This window comes from Euleptes europaea, chromosome 7, assembly GCF_029931775.1.
Source record: "Euleptes europaea isolate rEulEur1 chromosome 7, rEulEur1.hap1, whole genome shotgun sequence".
NCBI lineage: Eukaryota > Metazoa > Chordata > Lepidosauria > Squamata > Sphaerodactylidae > Euleptes > Euleptes europaea.
In genome coordinates this window covers 6,272,468-6,294,135 of record NC_079318.1, presented here as the reverse complement: position 1 = coordinate 6,294,135, position 21,668 = coordinate 6,272,468, and the positions used below count along the sequence as shown (strand labels likewise).

Genomic DNA, 21,668 nt, shown 5'->3' with positions numbered 1-21,668 from the left:
CGTGAACACCCTAGGAGCTGTAGCTAATCCAAACAGAAGCACTGTATACTGATAAACTTTACCATCAAAACGAAACCTGAGAAATCTTCTATACTCTGGATGTATATGTACATGAAAATATGCGTCTTTAAGATCCACCACCACAAACCAAACATGTTTCTTTAATAGTTGTAATACAGACGCCAATGAAATCATTCGGAATTTCTTTATTTTAAGGAACTTATTAACTTTACGCAAATCTAGGATGGCTCTATTCCCTCCATCCTTCTTTTGAACTAGGAAGAACCTAGAATAAAACCCTCTCTCAACATTAGGGTCTAAAACTTCTTGCAATGCCCCTTTTTTCAATAACTCTTCAACTTCCTCCTTTAACTGAGGTAAGTGGTTATTAATGGCCTACTGAACAACCTGTCCAGGAGGCCTATACTTGAATTCTAACACATAGCCATAACGAATAATATTGAGAACCCAAAGATCTGTAGTGATTTCGGCCCAATTTTCAAAATACAATTGCAAAGTGTTTGTAAACAATGGCCTCTCATCACCACCTAACTGTTTTAGTCAAAATCCCTGCTTTCCAGGTTGTTGGGCATCCCTGCCCCCTTGACCTTGACCATTTCTTGGTCTATTCGGGCCCCTTCTTCTGCCAAACTGCTGTTGTTGGTGACCCCTCTGAGCAGGATACTCTAAGCGGTGCTGTCCATAAGGACGATGCTCCCTCTGCTGGAATTGCCACTGCGGTCTAAATGAAGCTCTCTGATGAAAGGTTGAAACTCCGGGAGCTGTAATGCCCAGCGATTTGGCTGTTAACTTATTCTTTTTAATCTGAGACAGAGTCTCATCGGTTACTTTCGAAAACAATTTTTGTCCTTCAAATGGTAAGTCCTCCACAAGTCTACGCGTCTCAAATGGTAGAGCAGTAGAACGCAGCCATGCATGTCTCCTCAGCATTATCCCAGTAGCCATCACTCTAAAGGATGTATCAGCTGCATGCCGACTTGCATTGATCTGTTGCTTTGACAGCTTTAAAGCCTCTGTTTGAATGATGTGTGCCAGTGTTTTCTTATCCTCTGGAGGAACTTCTAAATAGATTCCCAACTTGGACCATAAAAACAACTGATATCCAGCCATTATAGCTTGGTAATTAGCTATTTTTAAGTTCATTGCAGCAGATGAATAAAATTTTCTTCCAACTGCATCAAGTTTTCTCCCTTCCTTATCTACAGGGGCAGCATGGTATGATTGCCTTCCTCTAGGTTGCATTTCCTCTGTAACTAAAGATGATGGGGGAGGATGCTTGTCTAAGAACTCAGCCTTGTCCAATTTAACCCTATAAAAATTTTCCATTCTTTTAGATGTAGCTGGAACCGAAGCTGGCCTGTTCCACAAATCCTTCCCCATTTCCAATAAACCCTCCAAAAGTGGGAATGCAATTACCTCTGGGGAGTCAGAATACAAATGAGATAGGATTTTATCTTTGGGTCTCTGAGATGACGTTGATATGTCTATCTCCAGATATTTAGCCATTCTTAACATCTGCTCTGCATAGAGCCTGAGGTCCTCTGAAGGCGACCTTTCTTTAGACTCTAACATGTTATCCCCTGTGGTGGGTTCAGCTGGCATCTCGGACCCCCTCTCAGATCCTTCAAAATGCCCCTGCTCTTCCTCAGTAGAATCATAGTCCAACAGATCAGCTGGATTAGAATACTCCCCTGAGGATCTCTCACAACAAGGTCTGGCCCTGACAAATTCCTCCCATTCCTGAAGAATTACTGGTGGCCTGCTGCCTTGCCCTGGAGTAAATGGTCTATCGGGCAGGGATTCCCTCTCACCTGCTGTGGAGCCACAAGGTCTCAGTTGAAAGCAATCCCTCGGATCCGAGCCTGGATCCGGCATTACAATCACCGAGGCTGGAGACTTGACTGAAGGCATTCCCGTGGGCGGGGGAAGCTGCTCTTCTGGGTCCGGCCTCTGATCGGAGGGTCTAATGCTCTTCCGTTCTGACTTATGGCCCGACCTCTCCTTGTGCTTGGATTTCTCCTTCCGCTTCTTAGGGGGTGGTTCAGAGAAACTTCTTGGAACCGAAGGGGATCGCGCTCTTTTTGGCTCAGTTTCCTTTGCTGAAGCCATGGGAGCCGATCTGATAGACACCAGCGAGGGCGATCTGATTGGATTGGAGCTGCTCTGACTCGGCTGCTCGACTCCCGACAAAGCTCTCTCCCACAGAGCTGATTTTAACTTCAAAGCTCTGTGGGACCTTGCCCTCTGAGTGAACTTTTGACAGGCTCCACATAATGACTGCACATTATGCCCCTCTCCAAGGCAGAGGAGGCAAAGGGCGTGCTCATCTGAGTGGGGCATTTTTGCCTCGCACCCTTCACACTTTTTGAAAAGGCTCCTTTGTGCCATTATGCCGCACTCTCTCAACCATTTGTGGTGAAGAGCGGGTCTCAGTTTTTCCAAATATCTTCAGAAACAATGTAGAAACGTAGAGATAAGTTTGAAAGGACCTAATCTGTTGGCAGTGAAAAAGGAACTGAGGGGAGGGCGCTAGACTGTTGGCTAGGTGACTGTTGGAGGTGAAACCGTCAGAGAGGGCATGAGACGGCTCTAGCGCCCTCAAAGGGTTAAAGCTGGGGGGAAAAACCGTCTGAGGCAGGCCTGCACAAGCGCAGTCCCAATGTGGGACTGCACAGAAGAACGAAGATGAAACACCAATCCCCCAAGAGACAAACACATTCATGCAAACACAGCAATCACATCCCCAATGTACATCTGCCGGGAAAAGATAGATACACTCCTTGTAGACCTGCAATGCCTAAAAATATATCATAGTAGACTATTGCCACCACACATGTATGACATAATCAGCACATTGTTCTAAAACTGTCAGAGTTGGAAATAAGGCCTCCTAAACAGCCTCTAGAACCTTAGGAAAAGGCATGCAGAACACCTAAAAGTTGTTACAGTATTTTCCATTCCTTACCTTTCTAACATGGCTTTACAAATTGTTACCATTCAACAGGAACTTCAGAAAACTACTGGAATTTGTTATATGCAATGCAACAAAAAGTCATTTAGAGTAGTAAAGGGCAACTCTTACCTGTGCACCTAGATCATTATAAAGAAATTTCAGTGCTGTCAGTTGTTCATCCATACTTTTAGGGTTGTCAGTTTGTTGTTTTTGTACAATTTGCCTTCCTGTTTTAATCACAGTCTCTACTTCAAGCTTCACTTCACTGAGGGTCTTATAGAGTTTCTAGAACCAAGGCAGGATATACTTTGGTTACAATTTAATAGTAGAAGTTTCTTTATTTGCAAATCACTGATCAAATTACTCATGTCACATTTCACAGGAATGCTTTCCTTTACCATTTCAAGAGATGACAGCTCAATTTGGACATCATGGCCATGCTTCAGCTTGGCTGTTGGAAATGAGCTGCATGATCATGCACTCCAGCTTCTTGCACACAGTAGTGGCTACCTCCACTTTTTGATTTGTGGCAGCCATAGCTTGCTGTGATGTATACAATGGGCAATCTGTGGTTACCATCAGGGGTGTGCAAAAACAATCAGTATTTTTCAGATTCTGGTATATTGGACGCAAAAAAAAAATCAGTATTCCTGAATTCCAATACCAATATGGTATTCAGATTTGGTTTTTTTCAGGAATTAGAATTTTTTGGATCCATTATTTCCTAGGGGAAACTTTCCAGATGGTTGGGGAGTTGTTTTTAAAGGTTCAGGAACCAAAATTGCAGGGAAGCTGTTGATGTCCTTTAAATAAACCTCAAATATCAAACAGATTGGACCAAGAGGTCCAGTTCTGTGGGCCCCATGAACTGGGTGCCCCCATCTATCCTCCATTATTTCCTCTGGAGGGAAAAAAAAGGGGGGACCTGCAAGCTGCTTCCTGGAAAAATCCATTCCTGCAAGCAACAATTGCGGGTCAAATCATGTCTCCCATGGAAGAACAAACACAACAAGCCCAACAGAACCATTGCAGAACCCAGTAATCCCAGCAGAACCACAAGCCAATGTGCCAACAGAACCAAAATCAAACCAGAGAATCTCCACTGGGGGGCCACTTTTGCCAGCCCAGCAGAACCAATGACAATGTACAGATGTCCAGCAGAATCCCAGTGCCACTGTGGCAGCAAAAGCCCAACAGAACTAATGTCAAACCAGAGAATCTCTACAGCAGAAAATGTAGGTGAGGTGCACTTTTGCAAGTCCAGCAGAACCAATTACAATGTGTACAAGCCCAGCAGAACCCAGGCCACTCTGGCAGTACAAGCTCAACAAAAGTAATGTCAAGCCAAAGAAGCTCTGCAGTAGAAACTGAAGGGGTTGCAAGCCTAACAGAACAAATAGCAATGTACACTATGCCCAGCAGAACCAAGTGCCACTGTGGCAGTGCAAGGACAACAGGACTAATGTCAAACCAGAGAAGAACAAATCCAAGCACTGAACACTGTAAAAACCATGTAAATCCATGAACAGAACACAAAGCAACTCTTGCAAAGAAAAAAAACAATCTCTTGGAATTGACAAATTTTTTTGCAACTGACAGAAGCAGCCTTGCAAACCTATAGAACTCACCTGAGATGCAAAAAGAAAGGGAAGAAAAGGGAAAGGAGGGAGTCCCTGGGAGCCTACAAACACTGGTTCCCAATCTTCCCAGTAAATCCCAAATATTTGTGTGATTTTTTGGAACAATTTTGCATTTCCTTGAAAAATCCAGGATATATTAGAGAGACCCCGATACTGATAAGGTATTTTTATGCTATATTTTCAGCTTGGGTGTATCCGAATGCACACCCCTAATTACCATTCATCAGTCTACTTCAAAGAAAGATTACAAATCCATTTCCAGATGGTAGTTTCCTATTCTAGTCATGAGGGAAATAGTGTTTAACACTAAAACTAGCCTACTAGTTACTTAACGGCAATGATAGCTACCAATGAACCAAGAAGTGGAGGGAAGAACTGATATGCACATAGGAAAGTGGTACCATGCTAGCACAGAGGTTCCTAATGGCCTGCTGTAAGTTTCACATCAGAACTGGGTCACTGTGAAATTAAAACCCTTGCCTGAACAACAACAAAATAAATATTTTACAAACCCAGGTTAAAGTCAAACAGACTCTAAAGTCACCGCAAAATGATAACATTTACTCTAATGATCAGATCATAGCACAGTTAGAATATTTTCACAGACCTTAACAATATTCCATAACACTGCATTATATGGGTTCATGTACTCTTTATCATTCATTTATTCAACACATTTGTGCTGCTTTTTTCCTGGAATGCAGGACTTTAAGTGGCTGACAAAAATATTAAAAAGGTAAAGGTAAAGGTCCCCTGTGAAAGCACCGGGTCATTCCTGACCCATGGGGTGACGTCACATCCCGACGTTTCCTAGGCGACTTTGTTTACGGGGTGGTTTGCCAGTGCCTTCCCCAGTCATCTTCCCCTTACCCCCAGCAAGCTGGGTACTCATTTTACCAACCTCGGAAGGATGGAAGGCTGAGTCAGCCTTGAGCTGGCTACCTGAAACCAACTTCTGTCGGGATCGAACTCAGGTAGTGAGCAGAGCTGGGACTGCAGTACTGCAGCTTACCACTCTGCGCCACAGGACTCTTGACAAAAATATTAGGTCATTGAAAATCTATGGTAAGTACATAATCACTCAAAATTCTAATATATAAAAATTATTCACACTCCTATTATTACAAATATAAAAACTGAGGGGGGAAAAACAACCCATAAAGATAGAAAAAACAGAAATGTTTTTAAAATAAGGATTCCTTATAGGGCATGAAAACATGAAGAATTGTCATATTCATCTAATAATTTTATACTTATATCTGAACATAGTCACAGAAAAAGTTATTCTTTCATCCAAGCTTTCAAGTGGAGCTTTTGCTACACTTCAGACACCTGGAAGTATTCATTTGAGCCTGGAATGGGGACCAGCCCACGGGAGGGGGAGGGGAGGACGACACAGACACACTGAGCTAGGAGGAATCAGGACACAACTTTATTGGTTACAGATTCCTTGGGTCTTGGTGCAAATTAGGCTGGGGACAGTGGGTCCGGGTGACAGTCCAACTGCTGTCAGCACCTTCCCCAAACAGTCTGTTGGGGTAACTGAGGGCAGGTATTAGGGCTAGCCATCACCATCCTCCTGGGGGTTGGCTGTCCTGCACACTGCCCCCACAAAGCCCCCTAAAGGGGCTCTCCTTTTGGTCATGCAGAGACCCAACCTTGCACAACCTGCACTAGGTTCTCCACCCAGCCAGTTGTGACTGTTAAGCTCTTTTTAACAGTGCAAACAAGCAAACACAGTAAATATATTCTTTGCTGTGGGGAAGGCAAAAACCCCAGGGCCTATTAGTCTTTGCTGAGAGTTGCTGAATGCCAAGCACCTTCTCAGACTGTTTCTTTCAATCTGAGCTGTGTACCCACAACCTGCAGGTCTGCATGCCTCACCCATTCCATGGTGGACTGAACTCTGGGCTGGGCTGCAGGAAGGTGCTTGAGAGCTGATTGGCCGACAGCCAGTGCTGGGCCCAATTGCCTCAAATCATTCTTGCTTCCCCACCCCCTTCCACCCAGGCACAAATGCCACCCTCCATAGCCCATGGCAGAAGCCTGTCATCAACTGATATATAGGAGAAAGTATCTTCATAACAGAAGGAAAGAATATACATAAAGGGGCAAAGAAAACCCAACCATAATGTTATCTTACCATGCACTTATCAAAGTGAGACTGAATTATATCTGGGTCAATGTCCTTCACATCCATGACATGGAGCTCAGCTTTTACGCTATCCAAAACCCGTTTACAATCCAGCATACGTTGCTCAAAATTGGCTGGTTTCTGGAAAAGCTGATACTTTGTGGACACTTCCCGGAGTTTCCTCTGTTTATGTGAGAAGACAATAATCAGTTTGTAATTCTGACCAAAAGAAAACTAAGGTGATTAAAAATATATTTTTTACTTTGCATTACTACTAACACACTTTTTGATTAATTTCAAAACTGATGGACTGATGAGTAGGCCCCATGGAAACATGTCAATAACAGCAGCAGTAGTAGTAATAATTTCTGCAAATCCTGTTTTTTTTAATAAAACAGTTAGTCTAGACCACCCATTTCCTTTTTGTTGACCCTAATTCAAGGAATGTCTTCCAATCAAAAGCAATTTTCATTTGTTAAATGAATTCAAGTGGCTGCAAACAAACTCTGTTTTTAATATATATTTTTTTGCTTTATTGTATTCAACGTATCCCAGCAAAGATAAATTGGCAGTGCCAAAGACTGGTGATATTTACCTGCAAGGCATCCAGAAGAGACCCTCCTCCACGAGGAGATCTACTTTCAGGGGAGGCTGGCATCACTGACCGCACATTTCTTTTTACCTCTTCCAAGATGGATTCATGAGCAGCAATCTCAGCTTGGATTTTCTGCCAAGTAATTCAAAGGGGGAGGGGGGAACAGCATGTGGCAGATATCAGACTAACAATAAATCATACTGTAGAAGTTTCTTATGCATGCAATGTCTACATCAGTCATGCTGGCTGTGATGATAGCCTGCTTCTTAAAGGCCATTAGAGAAGGTATTCCATTGCATCCTCCTCCGCACATGCACAGCTGAATTACACAGAACAGGCTCCCTTTGACAATACAGGCAATCCATCATCCTACAACTCAAAATCCTGTGTCAACATCGAAAAACATCATGAAAATACCTGTGCCTCTTGAGGTATTTGGAAGGCATCTATTCTGTCGGTCAAATATGAAGTTAGCTGCCTATCCAGATCCTTTAAGCTTTCTTGTAAGTCTTGCAACTTGTGTTCCGTTTCCCGCATCATCTGAAGCTGCTGTTCCAAACAAATCTGCCTGCTCACTGCCTAAACAGAGAAGCAAAAGAATAAGTTGCACAACACAAATGTTTCAAAAGTTCCACATATAAATCTGAAACAAAATAAAACTTGAAATGTGGCCTTCCAAGACCTTTCCTAGCATGGGAACCCATACAAAGATGCATTCCTTGTTGCCCCATCCCATCATCATTTCTCTTCCAAATACTGTTGCCTCAAGGGTGTTCTCGTGGCCCCATCTTATGTTATTTGAACCTACGTTTGATCCCTAAGATCCTTTGACCTTTCAGATGCCAGAATTGTAGGGGAAATCCACCCAAGTTTGATATTAAAGCAGGGTTGTTCAATTAAGGTAGGAATTCCCTTCCTTCTCTATGACTAAAGCTGCATGTTTTACACCTTTCTTTTGTTATGTTTACCAGCATTCAAGAGCCACCAACAGGGTTCTGAAAGCGGCAGCCCAAATTCCACCAATAGGCAGCCAGATCCTGCACTCTAGGCCCGATACCATTGCAGATCCTTTATTATTTATCATTGTTATTATTTTATTTATACTCCACTCTATTTCCCAGCCAGGGCCAGGCTCAGAGCAGCTAATTCTGCACCAAATTTGGCCAATAGCAGGACTCACCATTGGAGCCCAGGTAAATCCAGGTGCATAAGAAGGGTACAGCAAGCCATCCATTTTTAGCTCTTATCCCACCTGTTCCTCTAATGTGGAAATCACAGGATTAACCCCTCCTTTTTCCACAACGAGACACTGAAATCTCTGGCCCCTTCCTCAAGACAGGTGGAATATGCTTTTCCCTTTCTCCCATTCTGCTTCCCTTCCTGAAATTCACCTTCCTCATCCTCCTATATGCTTCCCTTTTCTTAGCTTCTTCCTCCTCTGAACTTGCTAGTTAGCCTTACAGACAACCACCCTTCTCCACAGCATCCTCATCTAGCTAGGGACTCCTTCCCTTTCCATTCAAAAATACTTAATTGTTTATTTCATCATATTTTTCTCCATTTTGGGCAACCCCTCCAATCTTCAGGTTGGTTTTCTCTGGACTAACCACATGGAAAAGTCAGAGTTTAGATACAAGTAGCTTTAAGTTGGTATTTGCTGTAATGCAATACAGATGTGAATATTTTTATTGGATCACCACATATAAATTACTGCTTTATTGGTGCATTTGTTCATGGTCTTGTAATATTTCCATTCTTATTCCCTTCTTTATTCAATACCACCATAGGGCAATAAAGTTATTATCTGATTAAATATACGTCTCTCCCTTCTGTCCTTTATTCCCTGGGAGAGCTATGACACTAAAACTGGGAACCATGTACATGACAGACTAAAAAGATCTTATTTTGCCCCAAAATGCAGGTTTTAGTTCATGCGCAAGGGATGATCTTCACACAATAAGCCTGACACAGAGACTGATTTGGATGACAACGTATAGAAGGATAGTACATGGGTGGGTGAATAAAGGACAGCTAGAGCATGAACTTACAAAGAAATGCTATAATCATCATTCTTTTAATTTTAGGTAAGATTTTCTGTAGAGCATTCCTAATGCTTGCAGACTCAAAATTCAAAAGGTCAGTGAATAGTACTTAGCCCAGAATAAAGGGTAAGCACTTTTCAAAACTACTATAATAATTCACAGCCTGTTCTCATAATAAATGGTGCAGAGCAGAACAATATCCAGAGGAAACATAACCAGACCTGTTAAGTGCTGCGGCTATAAGAGTCATTTTCACAAAAGATGAAGTATAACTCTGGGTAAAAAAAATAAATGAGGAACACGCATACTGGATGGGGTATACACTTCTGGGTAGCAGTGTGTGTTAATAGGATCTTGGGGTACAGGTGGACCATAAGTTAAATATGAGCAGCCAGTGTGATGTTGCAACAAAAAAGGGGCTTCCTGGAGGCATCTGGTTGGCCACTGTGTGAACAGACTGCTGGATTTGATGGGCCTTATTCTGATCCAGCAGGGCTTTTCTTATGGAAATGCAATCTTGGGGTGTATCAACAGAGACATAACATCCAAATTGCAAGATGTCATAGTTCCACTGTTCACTGCATTGGTCAGGCCACACCTGGAGTATTGTGTGCAGTTCTGGAGGCCTCACTTCAAAAAGGATGTGGACAGAATGGAGCAGGTGCAGAGGAGAGCGACAACAATGATCAGGCCCTACAAGGAAAGACTGAGGGAGTTGGGAATGTTTAGTCTGGAGAAGAGGAGGTTGAGAGCAGGACATAATTGTTCTCTGTAAGTATTTGAAGGACTGTTGCTTAGAGGAGGGCAGGGAGCTGTTCCTGTTGGCAGCAGAGGTTAGGCCTCGCAATAATGGGTTTAAATTGCAGGCGGAAAGGTACTGGCTGGATTTTAGGGGGGTGGAATTTAGAGTAAGAGTTGTTCAACAGTGGAATCAGCTTTCTAGGGAGGTGATGAGCTCCCCCTCACTGGAAGTCTTTAAGCAGAGGCTGAACAAACACTTGTCAGGGATGCTCTAGGCTGATCCTGCATTAAACAGGGGGTTGGACTAGATGGCTGTTTGGCCCCTTCCAACTCTATGATTCTGGCTCTACCAATATGGACTTGTACTCCAATTCAATCCTAGAGTTCCTCCCTGATCAAATGATTATATTTAGTTATGGGATTTATAAAGCCTTGAACAAAGTTCACAGACATGATTGCAAATTCTAAATTGCATATTTCATACCCCAGCATAAAGGGCTGGATCCTAACTACTGCCAGTGGAAACATGGATCGTTGCTTGTTCTCCTTTCTGACCATGGGAAAATAGATTCCCATGTCATGAGACCTGATACATTAACAACAATGTAAGTTAGGAGGCCCTGACCTGGATGGCCCAGGCTAGCCTGATCTCATCCGATCTTGGAAGCTAAGTGGGGGTCAAACCGGGTAAGTACTTGGATGGGAGACTGCCAAGGAGGTCCAAGGTTACTATGCAGAGGCAGCCACTGGCAAACCACCTCTGTTTATCTCTTGCCTTGAAAACCCTACAGGGTTGCCATAAATCGGCTATGATTTGACAGCACTTTCTACCACCAAGTTAGGGGCTGCTGTGGGGAGGGGGTTAAATCAGCCTTCTCTTCCTCTTCTGTGATCTCTGTTTTGCATGATTGCCCCTTTTTCTGTGCATCCACCCAATCTGAATGCCTATTTGTGCATGAAGAATTCATGTTCCAGGAAATCTACTTTCCAGGGGTTTGGAAGGGATTGCAGGAACATGGCAAAGATTCTCATTCCTTTTGCAGTAATTAGGAGCCAACACAAGTTTTCTTTAAAATGAAAGGTTATAATTTATAATCCTGATTTGATTGGACTTCAAGGAAAGAAAAATGCAAGGATCATACTGTTAACTGAGGTATTTGTAGCCTTTTGGTAGAATCCTATCAGCCACTAAAGTACTTAGAATCACCAACCCACAACTTAATCTATAACTTGGAGAGCATTCCCACTTAACCCAACCGTGCCCTAATTACCATTCTGGGTATACAATAAGTGTGAGAAAGGAATAGAAGCTCATTTTTTTGCATAGACATATAAGGAAGGAGAAATACACAATCTTATCATTAATTGTTTTGAGTTCCCTATCATAGTTTGCAAGGAATATAAAAATAGTTGAAATTATCTCTCCAAACGAAATGTACTTTTTCTAGAAGAATGGAAGAGGTCCATCTATGGCTGAGAAACCACAACTTGGGATCTGCTAAGCTACATTCAGCCCATTGAGCACTTGTTAAGTTTCCATTTTTGCTACTTGCCAGGAACTACAAAACAATTGGGATTGCTGAGCACAATATAAGGCCAGCACATAGTATTTGGCTTCTTGGGTATCAAGACATGTAAGTCTGGTATCTATTTATTTATAGCATAGTATCTATTTATTTATAGCATTTATAACCTCTTGCAGAACTCAAGGTGGCTTACAATAAAAATAAAACTATTACAAAAAGCCCAATAAAAAAAAACACAATGATACAAACCCATTAAAAATAACAATTTAAAAACGCCTGCTAAACTGCCAATAAATAAAAACTAAATCAGTCACAGTTCTAAATAAAGCTGTTGTATACTAATGATTTCTGTCAGCTAGTTACAGGTAGTTCAAAACTATTCAAAGTTATAGAAAATAAATTATTCCTCCTACATATAAATACAAATTCTTACCAAATGACTTAGTTCTTCATAACGAGCATTGAAAGCTTCCAATTTTTCACTAATGATTTCATCAAGAATCCCTCCATCAATCAATGTTTGACCAAGTTCCCGAATTTGAGTCCGATTATCAGCTGGATGGCGCAGAACAGATTCCAGTGACTAATGAGAAGAAAATTAAACCAAAGTTTGAGTGCTGATAGTCCAGCTCTCATAATATACTGGGACTGACATGCCCCCCCCTCAACATTTTAGAAAAACACACAACTATGTGTTCATCAGCAAAAGTCCAAGCACTTTACCACATCCTACAATTACTGTAATTGCCAATTAAGCAATGTTTAGAAGAGACAGCAGAAAATATACCTTGAACAATAAAACAAAACTAAATGTCAAAATGTAACCAATTTTGGAGGGCATGTTTTGTTTTGTTTTTAAAACAACCAACGTGTACCCTCAACAGCAACTCCCATACCTGGCATTCATTAGTGGGAGGGAAAGGTATTGAAAGGGGACAAAACATTTGTGTACATCCCCTATTTAGGAAATGTCACTTCCTAGCAAGCCCTGCCCCAATCTCTATCAACCCTCCAATCTTCCGGGGACCACCAGCAACAACTATGTCTCCTTGAATGATAACAGCAATCTCTAACAAAGGGTGCTGCACCAGCACAATTTTTTTTATCATTCCCTTAAACAGCTATAAGCTGTGATGCTGCCAGGCAGCCAATAATTTTGCTATTTGTTGATGTCACTAAGGAGAACTAAAGCTAACACAGAGGAAGGGATTTCAATATAAGCAAATAGGCGCAAAACGAGAAAGCATTTTTACTTGTTTACTGCTGAATATTTAACTCAGTCTTACAGAAATGCAGTTAATTATTATAAAGGATAAGATCAGCCATTTATTCGTTATAGCTACACTGCCTTTGAATATTGGAACATAATATTTTATCTTCTTTTAAAAGAAGTCCATATAGATTTGCTATTTTTTCCTGGGTACACGTTAACTGTTTAAATTGTTCACAGTACCTCTAGGGCCTCATTGACAGCATCTGCTTTATCTGGCAAGTTTTCGGTGCTTTTCATTCTATCTTCCAAAGTATTCAGCCAGGCTGTTTCTAGGTCCAGATAATGGAGTAGTTCAATCCAGCATGACCATACTTCCTGAGGGTAAACAGTGGGTTGGGGGAGGAACGTTATTACATTTCGAAAAGAAAATTCAGATTCAGTGTAGTGACGCACTGTAAGTTAGTTCTCTAAATAGTGCTGCTTGTCAACTAGTGAAATCATCACTGGCAACAACTGTCCAGTATTAGAAAACATAGCCACCTCTGCATTATGGTCCCCTCTTATCTGTGCCTTGGGACTGAGAAAGGGACCCTGTTGTATGTCACCAATAACTCTTATTTAGACATTCCCTCTTCCACTTTTCACTCCAATGAATAGCCAAAGGGGCTTACAAAAATATAATTTCAATAAATAAAGAGAAAAAACAAAGTACAATACAAATAGAACAAAGATAATAAAAACTACAATAAATTACTGTAGCCTCTATATAACGTATCATGTGAATCTCTCTTTTGGAGGAAAAGTTACTAAGTGTAGCCTGTGGAGATGTGATGAAAAGGAATCTTAAAATTATGGTAGATATATATAAATCATATCCCTTTCATTCCTTACGATGGAAATTATGAAAATTAATTATTAATACTGAATGCTGTTTTTATGAACATCTCTAGTTTTGAAGGAGCATACTAGCATTTCTGTTGTCCTATGCGTCTCAAAATATGGCACATTCTCTTTGATGTTAGATAAACTGGTGTAAATTTATTCTGCCCAGTATAGAGAGATTATTGCCCAAACAGCAGTTTCAGGGAGTTCTTCTTATAGATAAGTCTCATATTATTCAATGCGGGATACTCCCAGGAAAGTGTCCTTAGGATTACAACCATAGGCTCTTGCCATCTAAATATCAGCATTAGACAACTTTAAAATTGTCAAAGTAAAACAAAAAATAAAACTGATAAATAGAAGTATTTAAAAACCACTAATTGTGTGTTTTCAATTCCAGTTGCCTCGCTATGTGAAAATGTCCCAAAAGTGTTTAAATTGAAGCAGTTCATGAGAAAAAGCCTGGGAATAATCCTTTAGTACTTCAAAATATGGGCATTATACAAGGCAGTTTTAATTCACATTCTAAAGAAAAAGCACATCACTTAAGCAGCTGTCAAGTTTGGTTATAGAGAAAGTGTCTTTTACTCATCTGTTTTACACAGGTTCTTGGTAGGTTATGGGATATGTGAAAAGGTATGCTATGGACATACCTCCAAAGTGTGGCATTTCCCCCGAATCCTATTGCAGAGGAGTTGGTAATTCTCCAGCACAAGGTTAAGTTCACTTGTTAAGTCTTGACCACCAGATGGCAGTTTAGCAGCTAGCATCTTGATGCTGTCTTTCAGAATTTTCACCCGCACTTCTTTCTGCAGCACATCCTCTTTTGCTCTCTGCTCAAAGAAAGCAAATGCTGACCCAAGTTGAACCTAATTCAAAGATCTCATGGCTTTTCCACAGAAAACAAATCTACACTTCTAATTAAGTTACTCTGACAAAACACAAACTATTATTTCCAATTTTATTATAATAAAAGTGCACATCAAGATAGCTCATGGGTCCTAAAGATTCCCACAGGAGCTCTGTTATATTTCTCATATATTTGTATCTTTGGTTGTGATGTTCTAATGCTGAGGCAGAAGAAATACTACTGAGCAAAGAACATGCCAAGGGCTGAAAAGAAAAAGCAGCAGCAGCCTGAGCCACTCAGGATTGTCTCATCAGACTTCACAAAACCTGCATCCTTGATCAGCTCTCACCTTCCCCTTTCACATTTGTATCTCTGTCCTTCCTCCAAGGAGCTCAAGAACAAACAGTAATATTATCCTGTTTTACTCACAAAACCATCCCAAATTACCCTAAGCAATGATTCTCTTAAAACCATCAAGTAAAGTGTATTACCATGTAAGAATTTGAACTCAAGTCTCTTCAGTCAAGAAGAGCAGTTCTTATCCTGTACACATTCTAGACATCGATGCTCCACCCACAGCCACCAGTAATTCCTCCTTGAAGCCAGATCAAAGAAGGTTTTACTTTGACCCAGCTCAATGGAGGTCCCAGGAGCCCCACAAGTCCCACTGTTCAGAAGCGTCCATTAAATTGGAAGGGGTGCTGCTCTCCATGGAGGGGGGACCACGTATGGAAGTAGCCCAAGTAATGTAGACCTGGCCACACTTTCCAACATACATGAAAGTTTTGTGGCCTCTCTTTGAAGGTGTCAAATAATTAAGTGTGTGTGTGTGTGTGTGTGTGTGTGTGTGTGTGTGAAGCGCCGTCAAGTTGCAGCTGACTTATGGCGACCCAGTAGGGTTTTCTAGACAACAGACATTCAGAGGTGGTTTGCCATTGCCTGCCTCCACATCACACCCCTGGTCTCCCATCCAAATACTTGCCAGGGTCTTACAAAAATATTACTGTAAGTACAGTGACAAAAATTTTAAAAAGCTCAAGTTTTTATATTCATAATGTTGTAAATCAAATTCAATGAAAAGTGCATTAAGTTGGCTATTACAGCTCATGCTTCATTTTCAGTTTTCTCGTAATGCTGAACTAAACATTAAAAATATTTTTTAAACCCTTCAGTGTTCGCTGACTTAAGTTTTTGCCATAAGCATAAGTGGAAGCAAATGGGAATGTAAGCTGTAACAAAGGGAACAGTTATATAATCGTTACAGTAGGCCATGTGTCCCTGTCATAATTTTACAGAGTTCCTTTATTAAATGGGCTACTTCAGTATCAGCCATATCTGTCTTATTTGCCTGAAATCCCTGATAAGCCAACACGTAGCAAGATATGTCATAGGCAGGTCAATATATAATTCAACTTGTGCACATTTCTTCAGAGGCTGAATCAACAGACCAAGTTAGGGAAATGGTATCCAGCAAAATGGTATCCTCAGCATATATCCCAAGCCCGATTATATCTCCCAAGCCTGATTATAACACTTCATCATTCAGGTTCTATTTCTTCTTAATACCAAAAGGTTTAGACATGACTCCAGATATATGCTTTCTTATATACCTACAGAACTTTAGAGAAGAGCATTTTCTTTAAAGCCTATATTGATTCCTTCCTCTCATAGCCACTCAATTTCCAAACATAGGTAGCCTAGAGAGTTTTACTATTCAAATATTTTTTATATATCAAGCTAACATTTTATCAGCATATTCTAGAAACCCACAACTACTTAACAGACAAAGCTATGCCTTGATTAATAATGAATAGTATGAACTCAAGCTTGGTGACCCAGAAATTTTTTAATTAAGTCAAGCTTTTCTATTGTCTTACCTTCATTTCCTCCACTGCATTTTCTAGCTCATCTGGAGTCTTGTATTCAAAATCCCTCTCCAAATATTCCTCTTCAGCTTGAGCCATCCATTCTTGCATCTCTGCCAAATCCTTCTTTAGGTTTACAGCTTTTTCCTGGCTCTCAGATAATTGATTTTTCTGACTAATTATCTAGCAAGTCACCCAAAAAACAACAACAACAGACCATTGGACATTACTGTTAAAAGTTGTTTGCATCATTTCAAGTGGGCCTTAAGACTTAAGTGAGGTGAGGTATAAAACACCAAAGAACTGAAACGGTTAGCAGCTTAATTTTTAGATGGCATTTTTTTAGAATGGATGGCATTATCAAAGATTAATTAGAAATTTAATTAGATATTAATTAGATATTTTTCTATGGTCGTAAACTAAGATCTTACAGGCAGATGTACTTGAGTGCTATTCTAGCTATTTTCAGTTGCATATCATAGCTCTAAGTACAAACAAATTCACTGTTGCACATCATTAGGGTGTGAAAAGCAACCATTCAACTGTATGGTGACGATCCCATTGACTCTCATTCCAGGTATTTAGGCTCAAGACAAAAAACAGAACTGTTATTTACAAAGATTAACACATCCATCACAAACACTGACAGGAGTTCTAATTCCATCTGGGGGAGCCATCTGCTGAAAGACCTGAATTTTGAAGGACGGCTTTTACGGAAATGAAGGAGGAGAACCATTCGTATGGGTAAAAGTTAGTTTCAGTCTATAAGGGCATGATACAAACTTGGCTGGGATTTTATGAAAAGGCAAATCAGATCAGAGCATCTTCAGCAAACAAATGCAGCCATTTGCTGATGAAGATTAGTTAGTCAAAGTGTTCATTTTACCTCTTCCCTTGCAGAGAAAGCCTAAAAGCTAACAGGGGTCAGGAAGGGACAATGATTGTTTATAAAATGCCAAAAACAGTAGCCCAGATACACGCTTTATAGAGGATATGTCTATGTAGATGTTATAAACAAAAAAGGTTTTTGCTAAACTTTGGCAAATATCTGGTCTTCAAGTGTTTAACTGGCAGTGTAGATTAAGAAGGGAACAGAGTATAAGGGTATTTACAAGATACATGCTACCTAAGATTTAAAGCATAATTCTTTTGATAAAGCCACATTGTAATCTATATAGCTAGTTCCCAGGTATGCTCCCTATCTGCAGATATCTAAATCCACGGACTGGGGCACACTTACCCCAAATAAATACTTCTTCAAGCTTGGGGGATTCCCCAGGTTTTCAGAAAAAATCAGAAAAGTTAAAAAATATATTTTGGGGGTTAAATCCCCCCTCAAAACAAAACGTTGTCTGTGCAAATGCAGACAATGCGCATACCTCACCCTGCTCCAGGCATCATTGTCAGCAACAACAGTGTGTGTTGGGGGTGGGGGGAAGGAGCACGGTGAGCCCAGCAGCGGAAGAGGCTGGGAGCCAACCTGGGTTTGCCTACGGCAGCTAAGACAATAACAACCATGTTGCAGCTGGAGAGAGAAAGGGAAGAGTGGGGGGGTGGGGCTGAGGCATGGATGCACTCCCAGTGGAGAGGGAAGAACGAGTGGGAACTACTCTCCCCACACACTGAGCTGCAGAAGCAAGAACAGCGGGAGCCAGCAAGTGGGTGACTGGGGAGGGAGAGAGAGAAGGTAGGGAATAAGTGTGTGTGCAATGGGAAGGATGCAAGAAAAATTAACAAGTGTGTGTGTGCAAGAGACTGGAGGGATTGAGAAAAAGAAATTGATGACAGTTTGTTTATGTGCATGCACGCATCTGCATGTGCATATGGAGGGACGAGAAGAATGGAGAAAGAAAGAAATTAAGGATAGTGTGTGTATGTTTGTGTCTATAAGACCAGAGGGACACAGAAAGATTGGGGATTAACGCATGGGCAGAATGTTCCTGGTTCGCTCCTCTGTTATCTCACAATATTTTAACCCCACAATATTTAAGACTGGATAATCAAACGCATGATGCTAGCCCATCCCACTATAAGTCTGAAACAAGTAGCTGCTGGAGGCTCCCCGTGCGTTTGAACCAACCATACAATGTGGGATAGTCCGCAATGTGGGAAAGCAGGGGAGTGACATCGCCCAAGGATTGGCTGAGGAGTTATCCAATCAAAGGGTGATTCTCCCTTTTTTTCTTGGAACACCAGCGTTCCGGTATACCATCGTCTCGACCTGTTAAGCATTGATCTTCTCAGGCATAAAATGGCTTTTTGGAGTGGGGCAGTGGAATGCATACTAGAGTGAGGGAGGTGCGTTGGTGCTACTGAAAAAAAGATGTGGGTATTTTTTTGCTGAGATGTTGTTAGGCCTGTGTCTCAGTTGGTTTCGTTTTCCCACCGACCAGCTCTCAAGGACTGTTATGCATACATAAACTCTTTTGAAGCTGTGAGAACCACAGCGCTGTTTGTGTTTTGTAATCTCTTGCTTTTTTCTATGCTTTTATATTACCAAGTGCAAGCCAGCAAGTTCCATTGCTGTCACCCTTTCTTTATGCTCTGTTAACCTATTTGACCAGTAAAAACCAGCTTCTTTGGACCTGACTGTCTTGATGTGGTTTTTGGTTCAGGTTAGGCCAAGGGCTTACATTGTGACAGCAATCTCTTCATACTTTCTATTACCTGCCTAGCGGGATCCTGGAGGACTTGGATCCCTGGGCCCTGCTGCTGGGGTCATCGACTTGCCCTGACGACCCTACCCTCCCACGGGATGTGTTATTGGAAGCGATACGGACTGATGCGGAAATCAACCGCCTAGTGGAACTTATTCGGGGCCAGTGGCAATCGCTAGCCGCGGTACAACCTTGGACCTCTGAGGACTCGGATCAGGACGCCTACCACGACCTTTTGATCCTGGACGGGCTTCTGGATGAAGTACATGCTGCCCAGGACGACCTGGTCACCTTAACTCGCTTTTTGGCGAGGTTAACTTTGCAGGAGGCTCAACAGCGCCCTTTGGCAGCGTCCCCAGTCCGCCCTGCCATATCCCGAGCCATGGTGGGATCGGCGCCGGAAGGTGTTTCCCTGGTGCCAAATGCGGCTGAATGTCAAGCAGAGGCACAACGGACTGCTGTCCAGACAGCGTTACTGTTTGTGGGACTACCTAACGATACCACGGTAGCCAATCTAACACAGTTGTTGACCCCAACTTTCGGGGCTGGGGCACCCGCGCTAGCGGTCCAAGTCCTACCGCAGCTGGGCGGGGAGTCTGAACCGCTCCTCGCCCTTTTGGAGCAGGAGCTCCTGCCGATCGTTACGACTACCGCCTTGAAGCTTGAAGCCACCCAAACTCTCGCGGACCAAAAGGCAACAGAAGCGGCAGCCAAAGCTCAGGCCGAATGGGAAAGGGAACAGCAGTTGGCTGCCGAACGGGCGTGAGCGGATGTATGCCCCAAAGACACCAGGCGGACCGGTCCCTCGTTGGGTCCGACGTTTTCCCCGGTCTTTGCTCCGACCCGCACTACCAAACGCGCGCGTCGCCTCGCAGAGCGTCTTCAGGGCTCTGACAACTCTGACGAGGAGGACTTGTATGGCGACGGCTCCCATTGGGCCACCGGTCTGCAGTCGAGCACGTCGTACGGGGGGTCCTGAAGACAAAGTGCACCTCTTGCGAGCCCACAACCGGGAATTAAACGATCGTGTAGACCGCGTCCAGGACCAAATGGAACGCTTGTTCCGAGAAAATGAGCGCTTGCAGCAGGCACTGATGGCTCCGGCCCAACCAGTCCCAGGGCAACTCGTTCTCCCTGGCCCAGCAGCACCAGCTCACCCAACCCCTCAACCACCAGCCCCTGGAGCCCCGGTTGTACCAGCTCAACCGCCAGCCCCTGGAGCCCCGGTTGTACCAATTCCCGGGGCACCCATACAACCGGGACAGCCCATGCCCGGCCAATGGAAGCAGCTTCGGCTGAAAACAACCTATGATGGTTCAGTTGAGACTCTGCCCTGTTTTCTGTATCAAGTGGACAGTTACATGAGAGAACAAGGACGATACTTTCCCACAGAGGATAGCCGAGTTTGTTTCGTAGCCTCTTTATTGACAGGGAAAGCAGCTGACTGGATGGTCCTCCAATTTGACACTAGGTCCCGATCTATCCGCTCCCTCAACAATTTTATGTTTGCCTTGTGGAGACGGTTTGAGGACCCCTTTATGGGGGAACGGGCCAAAGCAGAACTATTACAACTCAGACAGGGCTCCTCACCAGTCCGGGAATTTGCAGATGAATTCCAGAGACTTGCCAGTAAAATTGTGGACTGGCCAGAGGCCACCCTCATTCATTATTTCAGGGAAGCCTTACACCCTGACATTCTGAACTGGTCATATATGCGGGGTGACCCCGAGACCCTGGAAGATTGGATTTTGCTAGCTGAGGAGGTCGAGAGCCGCCGACGTTTCATTTCCCTGGTCCGACAACGGAACAGAGAAAAAAGCCCCCAAAAGCCCCCATCGAAAGCGCCGCTTTCCAGCCTGCGAAAACCTACGCGGCCACCTCTGGATCGCGAAACAAGATTCCAGAGGGGGGCCTGCCTCGTTTGTGGGGAATTGAGCCACTTTGCAGCGGCTTGTCCTCAGAGACCAGAGACCACTCGCCCCAGCATACCACCTCGAGCTCGAGGACGACTTCAACGCAGAGGCACCGCAGCCACCCGCAGCGCAGCGCCGGGATGACCCACACCCTCTGCACTTCACGTTGAGGAATCGGCTAACCTTCCTGCACCAAGCGACCCCGTAGGGTCCTGGATTACAAATGCCCCAATAGGGGACAACTCTCCTTCCGACGAGGATGATCAATGGAATTCTCCTGCTCTAAACCTGGAAACCCCTCTTGACCTGTCAAAAAACGGATACGGTCTGTGGTGAATGGAGAGTCTCCACAGACCCCTGCAGAATCTCCTGCTAAACCCAAAGCTCCTGTCATGGTGAGTGAAGTTGAAAACACTGTTTATGTGGATGTAGTGTTACAACACTATAAAGGGGGTCCTCAATTACATGTTAAGGCACTTATAGACTCCGGCTGCGGCCGCACTTTAATCAATGAGCCCACGTTTGCAGCCCTAAAAGTCAAGTCCGAAGCTCTACCAGCTCCCGTCCAATTCGCCCAGATGGATGGGAGCCATTTCAAGGGGGGACCAGTTGATCATCGCACACGGGGACTGGCGA

At 43.0% G+C, this 21,668-nt stretch overlaps 1 protein-coding gene across 1 annotated transcript in view; it reads right to left on the bottom strand.

Moving 5' to 3' along the window:
* Nucleotides 1-21,668, bottom strand: part of UTRN (utrophin) — a 760,310-nt gene that overhangs the window by 500,043 nt on the left and 238,599 nt on the right. Inside the window, exons 25-32 of the mRNA XM_056853742.1 lie at nt 16,475-16,645; nt 14,401-14,580; nt 13,106-13,240; nt 12,086-12,235; nt 7,761-7,922; nt 7,344-7,475; nt 6,758-6,931; nt 3,104-3,259 (exon numbers count right to left, since the gene is read on the bottom strand). Of these exons, the coding sequence (XP_056709720.1) occupies nt 3,104-3,259; nt 6,758-6,931; nt 7,344-7,475; nt 7,761-7,922; nt 12,086-12,235; nt 13,106-13,240; nt 14,401-14,580; nt 16,475-16,645 (1,260 nt within the window). The remainder of the gene's footprint in view (nt 1-3,103; nt 3,260-6,757; nt 6,932-7,343; nt 7,476-7,760; nt 7,923-12,085; nt 12,236-13,105; nt 13,241-14,400; nt 14,581-16,474; nt 16,646-21,668) is intronic.